The following is a 15,821-nucleotide window of genomic DNA, read 5'->3' as shown; positions in this document are numbered from 1 at the left end:
TTAGAACTATTATTCAAAATTCTAATTTTAACATTGGTGTGATTTTTTTTACAGAATTCAAAAGGGGGGTCAAGACCCCCCTCACACGCCTCCCCCCCCCCCCATCCACCACTGCATGTTATTCATTCGAAATCGATTAATAAAGTGTAATTAATCTGATTAATTTCAATTATTAGATTATCTATGATCTTAGATGAATATTTCAGCTGCAAAAGAGTGAGGGGCTACTAATTACTATTATCAATAAATATGAAAATTCTCAGACACAAGCCTAAAATTTTCCGTACCGTTAGCTTACGGCCAACCTGGTCGAAGGCCTTCATCAGACTGACGTGAGTAGTTGTTCACACTCACTGACCGCTAGATGGTATAGCGGCCAGGACCCTCTTATAAATGTCAGGTAGATCAACCCCCCCGTCCCTATTCATGGGTGGCTGGTGTCGGCTGATGTGGATAGCCTCTCGTATTTTTCGCGGGATGTCGGATGATTCAGATTCAAGAATCTTAGTTGAATTCCAATCTATACTGTGGCCGGTGTCTATTACATGTTCAGAAATGGCAGAGCTGGTATTGCCTACAGTCACTGATTTCTTGTGTTCACTCACCCTGATCTTCAACTGTCTACCTGTCTCACCAATGTAAAAGGAATTACAGTCATGGCAATTGATCCTGTATATTGTCCCACAACGGTGATCTTGGGGGGTTTTGTCCTTTGGTGCCACTAGGTGTTGTTTCAATGTGCACTGAGGTCTAAAAGCTGTGTTGACACTGTGCTTCTTGTAGATCCTGCACACTTTCTCTGAAATTCCTTTACAATAAGGGAGGATCACTAGCTGTTTTTTTCCGACTGTATCTGTTGGCTCACAGTTAGTTACTGCTGTCTTATCCTGGCGAAGTTTGGTCTTTAGAGCCCAAGGTGGGTAACCACACATCAAGAGAGCCTCATCTAGTGTCTTGTTCTCCAAGGTCTTGTCTTCCTCATTAGTCACGATCGTGTTGCACCTGTGTTTTAGAGTTCTTACTACCCCCAGTTTCTGATGTAATGGGTGGTGCAACTGGAAGTTTAGGTATTGGTTGGTATGAGTGGCCTTCCTGTAGACTTTCAGACTCAGGTGGCCGTCGTTTTCACGTGTGATCAATGAATCCAGGAAAGCAATAGAATTGTTATCCTCTAGCTCTCTAGTGAACTTGATGTTACGGTCTTGGCTGTTGATAAAATCGGTGATAGCAGTTATGTGGTCTCTGTGGCAGATGGTGAACGTGTCGTCTACATATCTCAACCAAAGACGTGGAGGATTGGGCATGGATCCCAGTGCGGCTTCCTCAAAGTTCTCCATATACAGATTAGCCACGATCGGACTGATTGGACTGCCCATGGCTGCTCCATGTTTCTGTTTATGGAATTCACCCTTATAGATAAAATATGTGGTGTTCAATACAATGTCTAATAGCTCTGTGATGTCCTCTACTGATAGATTAGTACGTCCATTGAGGGTGGGATCTAGCGTAAGTCTGGAACTAATCACTTTAAGAGCATCATCCACCGGTACACTAGTAAAAAGTGCACTCACATCATATGAAACTAGTGCTTCATGTGGTCCCAGAATGATATCCTTCACTTTATCAACAAAGTCCTTCGAGTTCAATACATGATGGCATGATTTACCTACTAGTGGGTTTAAGATTTTGGCTAGGAACTTTGCTGTCTGGTAGGTGATAGATCCAATACTTGACACTATAGGCCTTAAGGGTGTACCCTCTTTATGAATCTTAGGAAGACCGTACAGCTTAGGTGGTGTTTCCGCAGTAGGGTATAGTTGAGCATATTGAGACCTAGATAGCTTCCCTTCTTTCTGTAGCCGTAGTAAACACTTAGTTAACTTACGTTTATAAGCTGCAGTTGGATCACGCTTTAGTTTCTCATAGGTGTTGTCATCATTCAGCAATTGTTGTATCTTGTGTTCATAGTCTGTCCTATTTAGAACCACTGTTGCTCGTCCTTTATCAGCGGCCAAGATCATAATGGACTTGTCCTTCTTTAGGTCTAGAAGTGCTCTCCGTTCTTCTCTGCTGATGTTATCTGTCGGGGGTTTTGATGACTTGATCGCCCCTACGATCTCCGCACGCATATCTGCTGCCTCGGTGTTGTCAAGATTTCTACATGCTAGCTCCGTCTGCACGATGATGTCTTCTACGGGGAGAATCTTCGGAGCTACGGCAAAATTTAACCCTTTGGCTAAGAGACGTGTCTCAGTGTCAGTTAACATGCGGTCCGATCGGTTGATTACCCATTTCTTGAGTTGGGAACCACTTAAATCCACCGACGTAGTCCTGTTCTTCACTGTCATGTTTGAAAACTTTTTAAGATGGCGGTCTTTGGTAAGCGCATGCGCAGCCTCGTATTTCCGTTTACAGAAGTCCTCTACTGATGAGTACTGATCAGCTGTCAACAGTTCTCTAAAATGTTCCGTATGTTTCTCTATCTCTGTCCTTAGAGTCGTGATTTTGTCATTACAAATACGGATTCTTTCCCTCAGTAGGTCCTTCTGTGCTTTCTTCAAGATTTTGATCGCATTCTGTGTTTTCAGCGAACTTTTTAGTTTCAAACTGGGTGGAGTGATCCCTTCGTCTCGACAGCGTAGCGAAAAACATAGATGGTTCTTATATCTCGCCAGACATTTATGATTTTTCTCAAGGGTCCGTAAATGTTGGACTTCAGACTGTCCATGATTTTCTCGTAAATGAGCAAAAAGGTTCATTAGCTTGGTTGTTGGATAAATATGAAAATTCTCAGACACAAGCCTAAAATTTTCCGTACCGTTAGCTTACGGCCAACCTGGTCGAAGGCCTTCATCAGACTGACGTGAGTAGTTGTTCACACTCACTGACCGCTAGATGGTATAGCGGCCAGGACCCTCTTATAAATGTCATAAGAGGGTCCTGGCCGCTATACCATCTAGCGGTCAGTGAGTGTGAACAACTACTCACGTCAGTCTGATGAAGGCCTTCGACCAGGTTGGCCGTAAGCTAACGGTACGGAAAATTTTAGGCTTGTGTCTGAGAATTTTCATATTTATCCAACAACCAAGCTAATGAACCTTTTTGCTCATTTACTATTATCAAGTATACTCGGTTATATAACAGGTACATGTGTAGGCCTACAGTATATGATAATACGGATTGTTTTGCCCATTTATAAATAATATAAGCCAATGTCGACACCCTGAAACATGTTATCTGTATTAAACATTCATTTCAAAATAATCATGTGAAAATGCTTGAAGTTGTAAATAATAAATAACGCACGTTTATTTACATACATGTACATGTAGTGCATAAATCTGTTCCTTCCGCAACGCTGTTTCAACTCGTAATTCTGTTCTCATATTCATAATACATGTATAATTCCTTAAAACGACACACACAAGAAAACACGTAAACATAATATATTTTAATTGTGACTTGCTGTTAAGTACATGTATGTTTATCCCTATTTTCTTCATTTCTTCTATTTCCTTGAGCTTAAAAGGGTCATACGTCTACGTCATCATTTTGTGAATGGGAATACAGCGCACCAAGTAGTATGAAAAATAACTAGTTTTCACACGAAGCCCTCTATTGGCAAAATCCCCTAGCCCATCTTAGAATATTACTTCCGACTTTATACGGCAGTGAACAGGGTTAAAATATGAATTCGGAGTGAGGTTAACGAATTCGGAGTGAGCTTTTTCAATTCGGAGTGGGGTTTACGAATTCGAGTGGGGTTTACGAATTCGGAGTGAGCTTTTTCAATTCGGAGTGAGGTTTACGAATTCGGAGTGGGGTTTACGAATTCGGAGTGAGGTTTGCGAATTCGGAGTGGGGTTTACGAATTCGGAGTGAGGTTTAAGAATTGAGAGTGAAGTTTAAATATTCGGAGTGAGGTTTAAGAATTGAGAGTGAAGTTTAAATATTCGGAGTGAGGTTTAAGAATTGAGAGTGAAGTTTAAATATTCGGAGTGAGGTTTAGAATTGGGAGTGTCGTTTAGAATTTGGAGTGCACTTGTGGGCCACTGTAAATTCAATTTTGTCAGTTCGAATTGGAAAGAAGCTCCCTGCAGCGAGATTTAAAAAAGTCCCACTTGCTGCTTTGAAAACATCTCAAAATTAAATAATCTAGCACGAAGAAAACAATAGAAAAATTATAAATTATGTTTATTTGGAAAATAACCCCTATTTCTAATGGAGCACCAGTAATGGAACAAGTGCATACATTCCCGCAAGATATCTACGTGTACACTTTCTATCAAATTATACTTTGAGAAGCACACACTTACTGGTACATACTACAACGTTATATTCAAATTAGCTGCAACTGTCAAACACTATCATTTATAAATAGGAGTTCAGCGGTGCGCTCACACTTCTTGTATTTAATCTGAAAGGGACATGATCTGGAGAAGAGCTAGGAACCTACCTTGGGTTTTTTTTTTTTTTTTTTTTTTTTCAATAAACACTGTATGAGCCTGTACACCTCCCGCATCAGAAGACTCTACTTACATGTCACCTGGTAGATATATTTATGTATTGTAAACTATATGTCCTATAATTACCATAAATAGATATTCCAAAGAATTCTCTTTTTAAATACTTGTAGTATAACAGGGACCAACTTAACATAAATAAAAACACTGCATGGATGCAAACACCAAATCACAACGGTGCAATATTTATTACCAAAGGCAACATACTTTTTATTATATTTATTCTTTATGCATGCACAATGTACACATTTACACATTTTTGCGTGAATTTGTTCCATTTATTAAGCAGTTCATGTGCTCGGGGAAAGCATCACCGTTATAGTAAACATCTTTTGATAATTATCTTCATAAATGTGAATATTTCCTTTTGACGAGATAGATGGTTAGATAGATCATTTCTTTTAACAATAGCGAGGAATACAAATGATTACATTGAAAAAAATTAATACGCCACCAACTTAGCAAAACAAAACTTTTATTATCTTTCATGTTAGTCTTTTTAATATGCCGAGTCAAGATGGAAATAAACATCAGTAATATAACATCAAAAAAATGTTCAGAAGATATACCTCTTGGCACACATCGCGCTTGGGTATTATACCGAACTAAAATCTAACGCATACTGCTCCTGGTGCATTCAGCTTGTCATGGGGCAAAATACAAAAAGTTCCGCTACTAAAACTCACTACAGTTTTGACGACATGTTTCATCGTCTTCATATAATCTGCCTTCCAAATGACTTGCCGTCTTTTACCTACAGTCACACGGAAACACTTCACATGCCAAATTTCCTTTTCAAAATGGCCACCAACATCTCCTCTGAAATTAAAAATATAAAGCAAACTACTGTAGTTTAGATGATTATTTATTTTATATTTGCACCCTAGCATTTCTTCTACAGACAGACAATCGTTGGTTACTTCTAATCATTGAAGTACACGCATTGGGGCTTCATAAAAAAATGTGCAGCATTAATAAGAAGAAAAATGTTTTGGCAATAATTCAAGGAGAGTGCTGTGAACTCATCAAATGGCATTGCCATTTCTTTGCAAAAAATATCAGAAAAAAGTATTTGCTTGCTTGAAAGCATTCTAATCTTAAGTTGAAAATTATCGGAATATGACTTAGACAAATGAATTCACATTTCCAAATTTACACTTCTGACATAATTCAATCAAAATGTAACCTGACAATCCAACAGCATACATGTTCTCGTTATCTTATACTTAAACACCCACATATCCTATTATCAGTTAGGTGTGAAAGTTAGAAATAACGTCAAATTTCAATGAATATGATTAGAAATGACAAAAACAGCAATGCCCCCACTGACGAGACATACAAAAATTGAACAGAAAATGTGAAATTTTTATTATATTTATCTATATTGTCCAAATCGAGAAAGCTAAAGGATATTTAATGATCACATTTTTTTTTCAAAAATAGTTACTGACATACGATGTAGAGTATAAACACATACATGTATGTCACAGTTCAACAAAACCAGGAGCCAGGAGTCAGGAGAGGGGGTCGAAAGAAGCCGGAAGAACCACCCTTTCGGTTGGAAAGCCCACCCTGAATGATATTTTGATCATATCTGTATACCACTTCTGAATATGGGTTTATTGAGGGGGTTAAACTGTTCAATTTTTTAGAAAAAAAAAAGACCCCAACTGCATGGCTATGAGCCTAAACATAGCACCTTTATACTCCCACTCCACCCCTCAATTACCTGATTTGGCGACCAGCTTGACGAGTTTTTTGTTGAAGATCCACACATGTCTTGCCACCTCCACTCGGACCCTGTCTCCTTTCAGAACGGCCTTCACTATCCCTGTGTGTCCTAGAGACTGGAAATACAACAGGTATGTGTTAATAGTGTATAAACAGCCTTCACTATGACTGTGTGTCCTAGAGACTGGAAATAAAACAGTATCAGGTTTTAATACCTCCCTGCATGAACTGTCTTCACTATCCCTAGCCGTGATATGCAAACAGGGAAAACCACGCTCAGACTCGGCTAAAATGGTACGATGGAATGATATCAGTCCACTGAAATTAAGTTATTCTTGAACTTCCAGGACGATTCCTTGTGTATTTGTGTATAATAGAGAAATAATCAACCAGTCGGGCGTTTAACAATAGGTTTATTAATGAAATATTAAAGATTGGATCTTTTCATGCAAAAACCACAAAAAAGGTCGCTGTGCCATATACATGTATATGTTACAAAAAGTCGAGCAGGAGATAGGCACGTATATGATGATGGTGATTGATGAAAGGTTCTGCAAATTATGTTAGGCAATGGCAATATATGAATTGATATTTGTTTGTGAATAATAGAAGGGAACAGAGTGATTAGAGCATAAGGCTGAGACATATAAAAACACTATTTTACAATATTATATGAAAAGTTATGGTTGCATTGATGATGCATCGCACTAACCATTCTACGTGTAGCTAGCGCTTGGTTAACATTTATATTATGATCCCAAGATGGAAGCAGAATCAATTTATGCCACAAAAGATAATTGCTGCACGCCATTCGCCATTTTCTCTGATACATGTAATAACTTTCTATTGAACATGCACGGTGGCGTGTTAGAAAACTCGGTCCGCTAATATTTACAAAATAAGACATACTGCTATAATTGCTTATAACTTGGCGTTGTTTTAGTATCACATTATTACACGGAGAAAAAAACAACAGTTATGCCTATAGGGCATATTATAACGATAGTATTCCGTGCTAAATCGACTTGCTACATGTATTCAAAAGTACATAATTGCTTATTTGTAAATTATTTGCTAAATTTATTAGCTGGTTTACAGAGTCAGTTAAACGTTATGTTCACGGAGAGCTATAAACTGGCAGATTCTGAAAGTTCACGAAATAATCAAACAGATGGCTGGCAAGGCAACCACATTTTATCCAGCGGAGCAAGATGACATCAACACACTTTTCTGGAACCACACCAATGATCTCGATAAGGATGAGCACCACATGCTGTGAACCACACACGGCATGGTTCTATAACTCACATCGGCCTCCGCAAAACAACAAACCAGAAACCTTGTGGCACGCAGCGACACACGCAATAATGCGATTTTGATTCGTGGTTTGAAGAAAATTATAACGAATAATCTGACAATAACACACACACGCGCGCGCGCGCGCGCGCGCGCGCGCGTATATTAATTTTTTCTAACACGAAGTCGTTTACCCGTTCCATTCCATTAGCCCATTCTCCGTGATTTCTCTGGAGTTCCTGAGCCTCGCTCTTAGTGACATTTTTTATCAAGACGAAATCACCAGCCTCGATTTCGGCATTGGGGTCATCTTCTACCTTGATTAGAATTTCAGGGTTGAAGGTCCAACTGGAAGATGGAACAGACAGCTTATTTTAAAAAACGTACTGAATGTATTTTTTCTGGAAAGTATTAAGGTTATTGTAGAAAATCCCCACTATGACAGACAGAAGTTTCTTTACAACACTGCCAAAAACTAAATATCTTGACAGCAAATTAGCAAACAACATACAGGTACCTGTAAACGCCACAAATATAAAGAAATCTTGATATAGACTGTCATAAAACTTAGCCATCAATCAATTTGCTCCACAGATGTTTGGAAAATAGAACTATCTAGAGCGTTCATCGTTGGCTATCACGTTGCTTAACTTTATACCGACAATTAAGTTACAACCTCTTTCACGCAAACAAAAAACACAAAACTTACTCGTCCCCGTTGATGCACTCCACAAAAACGTCTCCGTCTTTGTCCACTCTGTTGATGAGTCCCTTGATACCAAGACACTAAAAGAGAAGACAACGGAGGAAAAGGTGTTACAATACTCGTATATATACATGTGTCTGTAAAATATGGGCAACTGCTTTGGTACAAACACACCGTTAAACTTGCTACCACAACTGTACATCAGCTTAAAATTGCATATCCACATAAGCAAGAAAATTTACCTAAAAAGCGCATTGCATGGTACTACTGTACACCTGTAAGAAGCAAAACTCATCACTCGAAACAAGTAAAAAAAACTCACCAATGTCATCTTTTCATTCCAACCCCCATGCCCTTTTTGCAGAAGTTTCACTACTTCGGCTTCTTCGGCTATTTGTACCACATCAAACCGTTTGAACAAGCCGCGGACTATCTCATCGTGGGATGTGTTTTTGTCTCGCTTGGTTTCTTTTGCAGCTTCGCTTGGAGAGGTTCCACCGACCGCAGAGCCATCTTCAGTCAGTTTCGTCAACAGTTCAGGATTAAAAGACCATCTGCAAAAGTTGAAGATCGGAAAAAAAAGATAATAAGTAGATTACCCACAGAAACTCAATATATATATATTTATATATATATATATTATTTTAAATTTCATCGGATTAAGCGAATAATATCCATATCTGTTACAGTTGATGAAAGGTCTTCACAGATTTATTAAGTTTTCGGGGTTAGAAGTCATGAGAGACACCTAGTGGGAGATGTTTAAACTGCAAATTGTTTGCTGAAATGCTAATGTAATTTTAATATATACATAATGTTCTAACGAAGAACGATACACAAACAACACTGATACCAAGTTATCTAGCAGAAAGGTGATATGCACTTTGTTCTGCAAATCCAACTTTTAATAAAATACCAACGTGACAAATTTAGAACAATTAACCTACACTGCTACAAATAGAAATCCATGCCACCATTTAAGATTAAATCTTTAAACTATTAAACCCTTACATTTGTCCGTCTGGAAATCCAACTTTGACGACGTGTAGTATTTTTCGCTCCACTTTCCCCTCTTTGCCAAGATACTAAAACAAACAAAAAACGTTTGATAGAATATATACTTCTGATATATTGGTACGTACCTGCTCTAGTGCAATGCCAGTGTGTAAGATGGCTTAGGTACCATTCCCACTGATATTTGGATCGATCTATCTCCCTGGGGAGTCTCACTAAATTGCTATCAACGTAACCTGCTTAAATGTCTGTCACGCCTAGTAAAGCTGTTAGGGGACAGTTATCTTTACCCCTCCCCCCAGCTGATTCAGTAGGCGTGACAGACATTTAAGCATCTTGAGCTGATAGCAATTTAGCGTGAACCCCCAGGAGGTTAGGTCGATCCAGATGGGTCGATCTATGTATGGGAACCCAGTCTAAGTTAACCATTCTGTTAGTACATTTCCACAGTGTTAGAGGAGAAACAGGAGTTTGTTTATGCGTCAGTAAAAGACAGCAACTTACCACCAACAGAAAAATCTTAAGTCATATGTATAAGAATGTAGCGCTGGTTTACTACAAATAGGGCACATCCAGTGGTAATTAATGTTCATGATGAGACGTAGAATGTTGACCTTGTACCTATATTGTTAAGAATGACATTGATATTGACATTGAATTACTGATATAAAAAACGAGACTTACCGGCCGCATGAATTCATTCCAGCCTCCGTAGTTTTCTTGCAGTTCCTTGGCCTTCACATAATCAGTGGTTACGCGGACACGGTCGCCATTTTTAAACTTTGTCTAAACGAAAAAATATTTTCTCAACGACAAAATATATGGATTGTTGCAACTGTATATATTAAAATTTATGCGAAAGGGCCTACTCAAAAGTACGTTGACATAAATACTGGTATACTTTATATCATCATCAGTAAATAATCGATTTTTTTACAGAAATACACGTTTTACGTCAATCAACCTCAAACTCTCTCTAATGGACTAAGTCTTAGTTTTTCAAACCATTTGCAGTGAAATCCATCACCTCTCCTTCTTTTTCCTCAGAGCTCTCATCCAAACCTTGCCGCATCAACAATTCAAGAAGGGGCGCGCCACGGCGAATCTGCTTCAGGAGGTCTTCGCTTTCCTTCTCCTTCTCCTTCCGCTCTTCAAGCTTTTCTTCCATCATCTGTTGAACGGCCTGTTGTAAAAGCTGATATCCTAAATCTTCCCCAGATTCTTCGCTCGTAGTGGTGTTGGTGCTGTCACTGCTAGAGCTACTGGTGGCACCACCTGGAGTCGTTTTTACATCAGTGGTATCGCCGCCAGGTGGAGTTGAAGGAGTGGAGACATCGGCTGAAAAACCTTATAAATGGAAATATAGTGTTTGCATTAAATCACGGTCAGACAAATGCACAAATATACATTTGTTTAAGGCGCAACAGAAATCTATGACTGGTTAGACGCATGCGTGCTCATATTTAAAAGGTCGTTTATATATCTACTAGTACTCTTGAAGTCATGCTGGACCATAGAGATTCAAATTTGCCAGGAATTGGTGAACAATGGCCACCATTTATATTCGTATAATTTATACAAACGGATGCAAGCGTATCAACTTGAGATATGAACAAATATGAATATTCCTACGCTAGAGTAAGTATTCCCACTCACCGCACATCGTCCTCAACTTCTCGTGCACTAATGCGGACTTGGGCCTCTCTTTCGCCCGTACCTTGATCATCTGCCCAATCAGCTCCTTCAACTGCGTCAACGCAGTGTTGTCTGCCGTCTTGTGCTGTACCAGATCGGGAGCGGGCATTCCTGTTTTACTTGACTGGAGCATTATCATGCCAGGCGGAAGTAACATTCCAGTGGAGTGGGCCTCTGAAATAAACACCATTGGAGCATAATATAATATAATATAATATAATATAATATAATATAATATAATATAATATAATATAATATAATATAGTATATCATTTACAAAGGAATAAATAATTCGAGCAAATATATGTAGGCCTACGTTCATTGATTTAGTATTTGAATATAAATCATAATCATTTGACTGAGGTTGGAAGTTTTTCCTCACCACTTTTTAGATTGTGGTCAACTTAGTCGGAGACCCTCATCAGACTTTTGTGACTAGATATGTCGTTACTCACTGACTGCCACTAGATCAGTCTAATGGGCCTTCAGATTGTGCCAAATAAAAATAATTTAAAAGCTGAGCCGTTTGTCTATTTTTTCGCTGCTACACTTGTATCTTACATAAATACCGTATGGATCATATTAATCAATTAGGAAATATCATTTTAGACATAAATCAGTATCACCCTAAAAATATTTTTAAAAACACGTTTACCAAGATTGTAGCATATTTCACATTATACCCATGTATTACATTTCATCCATTAAAAAAGCACCGGACGCCGCTTTCCACTCACCTTTTGTAAAAGGCAAAATGTCGCCTATTTCTTCATAATATATCATCCCCAAGTATATCAACCCCAGCGCAAATACGTCCACAGCGGCGGTGTACGGTTCTTTAGCAAACTGCTCTGGAGCCATGAAACACGGGGTCCCCGCCACAGTGGTCATTAGAAACGTCTTGGACAAGTCCACATCGGCCACCTTGGACAGCCCGAAGTCCGTAACCTTTATAACAGGTTTGGGGTCGGCAGAGGTCTGCTTTAACATTCTGTAAAGAAAGAGAGTTGAGTGATGTGTTTTAGTTATACCGGTATGTTATATGTAATCATGACGAGCAAAATATTAATCTGAGATATTCTAAAAAAAAATTTTGATTTGATGTCGTGTCGCTTTTTATACCTTTGAGGGAAGGAGGGGGGCACGTACAAGACTGATCGAGTGGGTGCCCCCTCCCCTCTCGTTCCTCCACAATATTACCAACAATATTTATAGTCTAAAATTAAATGAAATAAAACTTGAAAAAACGTGGTTAAGTGGTGGCGTATGAAGGCCTAAACGTTTTGGCGGGCCTTGTGTTCTAAAATAGTTAAAGAAATACTCCGTAACCCCTTAGCTTGCTCTATTTTTGAAACACTCATTGTGAAGTGAAGGTTGTGACAGAGTGATTGCGATAGTTGAGCTCCACAGAGAACGAAACTACAGTAAAAACATTCCTTCAACACAGAATTACAACTGTAAATTATGGAATGCCAGCGACATTTTATTTCTGAAATACAGTGCCAGGTATTATATATACAAAGATACCGGTACGTGAGAAGCCACGCTAAAGCTCCAGATCAATACAGGTTTATTGACGTACTACTACATGTAGTAGGGCCTAGTAGAACCTAGCATGCACATGTCACTAAAGGGCACTTGCCGGGTTCAACCCGATTTCTAAACGCACTGTCTTATTATAGACTATTTTAACTAAAAATACACTGCCCACGCTAAATACTAGACATTTTCATTTTCTCGAGCTTTGCACTGTGCTAGTAATTCATAATTGTTGCTCTTGTGCAAACAAGGCAGTACAGAGAACCTATAGATCAAAGAATCAGACGTATGGTAACAAAAATCATCACAACTGTCACTGTTAATTTTTATCTGTAGTATTAAATTCGACCTCTTACTCACATGTTCCCTGGTTTTAAATCTCGGTGTATAACGGGTTCTGCTAGAGAGTGCATGAAATCCACGGCGGCGGACGTCTGCCTCATAAAGTCCATCATGGTGGCCTGGTCCACCGGCTTGTGGTCATCAAAATACTTCTTCAGCTCCCCGCAGTTGCAGAACTCCATGACGACCCAGAACGAACTTCTGAAGAAGTGGAAATCGTACAGCGCCACCAGGTTGGCATGGCAGGGGAGTTTTTGGAGTGTCTTGATTTCTGACATAGCGTCAGCGCCACCTTTGTCGTCTTTGATCTCGAGCTGCTTTGCCGCCACCTGCGAGAAAAAATGGTGGATCATCGCTTTTCTTTAATATTCTTATTGTGTTTGAAATATAATAACGACTACAAAAATAACAAAAAAAAAAGACAACAATGAAAACATCATGAAGACAACCATGAAAACTATTTGGTTCAATTTTGTCTTTCACTTTCAAAAAGACCTTATACAGTATATCTCAAAAGCAAATGAAAAAATTAAATGAATAACATCTACTAAAAAATAAATACGCAAATTATGTCTTAATGAAAAAGCTAGAGGTCACTGTTCTTCCACTACTACTGATACTCAATGAGATAATTCAATTATAGATAAATCTGGTGTCATTTGAGCCGAATCAATATTTCTATTTCTATTCAATTTTTGTATTCAATTTCTTTTAATTTTAAGTATACATGATAATAATGATTTAAGATGGGCCTAAATGGCAAACGACACGGGAAATGGTCAACAAATGCTCAAATTGACTCATCAAATCTCTATATAATACTTACATCAATATTTCTCTTGGTATCCATACCCCTGTAGACCACACCAAATGCCCCCTGGCCCAGCTTGGTAAACATATTGATATAGACATACTTCCCTAGCTGTACAGAGCACTCAGGGTCGCTTGCTGCAGCCATGGTTCTCAACCCTTTCTTTACCTGGAAAAGAAATTTAGTGTTAATCAATCATTTGGTGGAGCGTGGATATCAGAAAGGGGGGTGACGGACGCTAATGGAGCACTCGACCCCCTCTACTCCCTCGCCTGGACCGAACGGCATTAATACCGAGTACATCTCCATCCCTCTCTCTCTTGCTCACTCACTCAGAGAGAGAGAGAGAGAGAGAGAGAGAGAGAGAGAGAGAGAGAGAGAGAGAGAGAGAGAGAGAGAGAGAGAGAGAGAGAGAGAGAGAGAGAGAGAGAGAGAGAGAGCACTGCGCTATGGATTACTACATACAGCACAAACATATACGCTGAATATCCATTAAAAAACTTAATGCATTCAGTGGCTTAATTATTTAGGGTAAGAACCGAGTAGTGTCGGGGTAGCAGCAATAGAAGTTCGCTAGGAACCGTGGTCCGCTTCCCATTACTATGTACAGGTGACATTCGTCCCAAATACTAACTCTAATACTCCGACTAACCCTAATCTGTACTAATCATATGCAGGAGCGGATCCAGAGGGGGTCCTCGGATGCAAAGCCGACCCTAACCACCCCAACCCCCTTTCCTTGTCGTGGAGTTCGGGACCTGCTGAGGGCGAACAATGCCATCTGGTACGGTTTAAGACTATGATTCAGCTAGTCAAAATTCTAATTTCAAGAGGGGACCATTGGTGTGATTATTTTCAGAAACTGAAGGAGGGGGTCAGGACCCCCACACACACTCCCCCAAATCCGTCTCTGCATATGGGGCCCGTACTTCCATTCCTAGTGCTAACATTCCAGTCACACCGAAATTCCCTATAAAACAGTGTTATAAACCATACTGTGGAAATATTAAGATGGTTGATAAAAAAGCTTTATGTCACTTTGCCCAGCAAGTGTAAAACAATGGACTTCTAAATATTGTATACTTTTTTATGGGGGGGGGGTTCTAGTAAATGTGACAAGTGCCCCCCCCCCCTCCACACACACACACACACACACACACACACACACACACACACACACACACACACTTGGTTCAGCCATCATAGCCCCATCCCCACACCCTCACACATAGGCCTACAATAACTATTCTTCAACACTGTTCATCTAGTGCACTGTCGCCATATCTTTTTACTTACCAGTTTATTCAAACATGGTTGGGGGGAGGGGAAGTTTCGAACGAACCATCCTTTTGACGAAAAAGGGCCCTCTAAGGGTAAAATTTGATCTAGGTACAAATGTATGAACTATCGTGGTTGAAAAATCGAATTTTTCAGCAAAAGACCCCCCCCCCCCCCCCCTTTGAAATTGCTGGCTATGGGTCTTATATAGGCCTATTGTATTAGCTGTTAAATTCTGTGTAGGGGGCCTATAACTTATTCGGGTCAACCTAAACTCCATACGCCTAAGCCTTGATCAACAATTATTGAATTATCATGACGACTGCTATCGGTATTTATATCACGGTTCTTGTAACACCGGAAGTCAGGAGTAATACAGTAGGTGTAGGCCTACTTTCGATATCGAAAGCACTCTCCCACGCCCTATACATACCATTACAGAGGTCAAGATCTGCCCTAGTTACACGAACATTTATACGTAAACATTCCTATGTACATGTTCTTGTAATTTACTAGCTTATTCTGCATGTTCTAACGCATGACAATATAGGTGTGGGTGCGTCACCTGTACGCCATTTTACAGTAATCTCCACTCCTACATGTTTATCATTAATGTGTTGCCCCATAAATAACGTATCGATGAGCTGCAGCCTGGAAAGGCCTACAATGTCCTACCTGCTTCTAGCGATCTTTATATAGACCCTCGGTCGCTCAACTCGGCTGCTTCATGTAAAGTGTATTTGTCCATTAGACCAGGAGAAAGAGCAGTCTATAGTCATCTCCGATCAAGCTCAGGGTCCGATATCTGAGCCTCGTCCCCGTTATTCGATGGATGTTTTGATCACAAGGGAAATTTCGATCACGTGAGCTAAAACGGGGATTC

The 15,821-nt window shown here is 39.5% G+C and overlaps 2 protein-coding genes across 2 annotated transcripts; both read right to left on the bottom strand.

The window, feature by feature from the left end:
• Positions 1–350: 350 nt before the first annotated feature.
• Positions 351–2,759, bottom strand: LOC147761462 (uncharacterized). The gene has a single exon (XM_087013173.1). It carries the CDS (start codon positions 2,757–2,759, stop codon positions 351–353), a length of 2,409 nt encoding a protein of 802 aa, XP_086869299.1.
• Positions 2,760–3,436: 677 nt separating this feature from the next.
• Positions 3,437–15,773, bottom strand: LOC106177857 (uncharacterized). The gene is made up of 13 exons (XM_087013412.1): positions 15,614–15,773; positions 13,676–13,828; positions 12,868–13,178; positions 11,706–11,959; positions 10,930–11,142; positions 10,301–10,620; positions 9,958–10,059; positions 9,271–9,344; positions 8,582–8,813; positions 8,263–8,339; positions 7,748–7,901; positions 6,256–6,373; positions 3,437–5,342 (listed from the first exon to the last, which is right to left on the bottom strand). The coding sequence occupies exons 2-13, from the start codon at positions 13,805–13,807 to the stop codon at positions 5,299–5,301; spliced, it is 2,031 nt and encodes a 676-aa protein (XP_086869538.1). The 5' UTR covers positions 13,808–13,828; positions 15,614–15,773; the 3' UTR covers positions 3,437–5,298.
• Positions 15,774–15,821: the final 48 nt, after the last annotated feature.

This window comes from Lingula anatina, chromosome 5 (assembly GCF_051362555.1).
Source record: "Lingula anatina isolate TDL-2025a chromosome 5, LinAna3.0, whole genome shotgun sequence".
In the NCBI taxonomy this organism is placed as follows: Eukaryota; Metazoa; Brachiopoda; class Lingulata; order Lingulida; family Lingulidae; genus Lingula; species Lingula anatina.
This window is presented reverse-complemented; position numbering and strand designations above follow the sequence as displayed.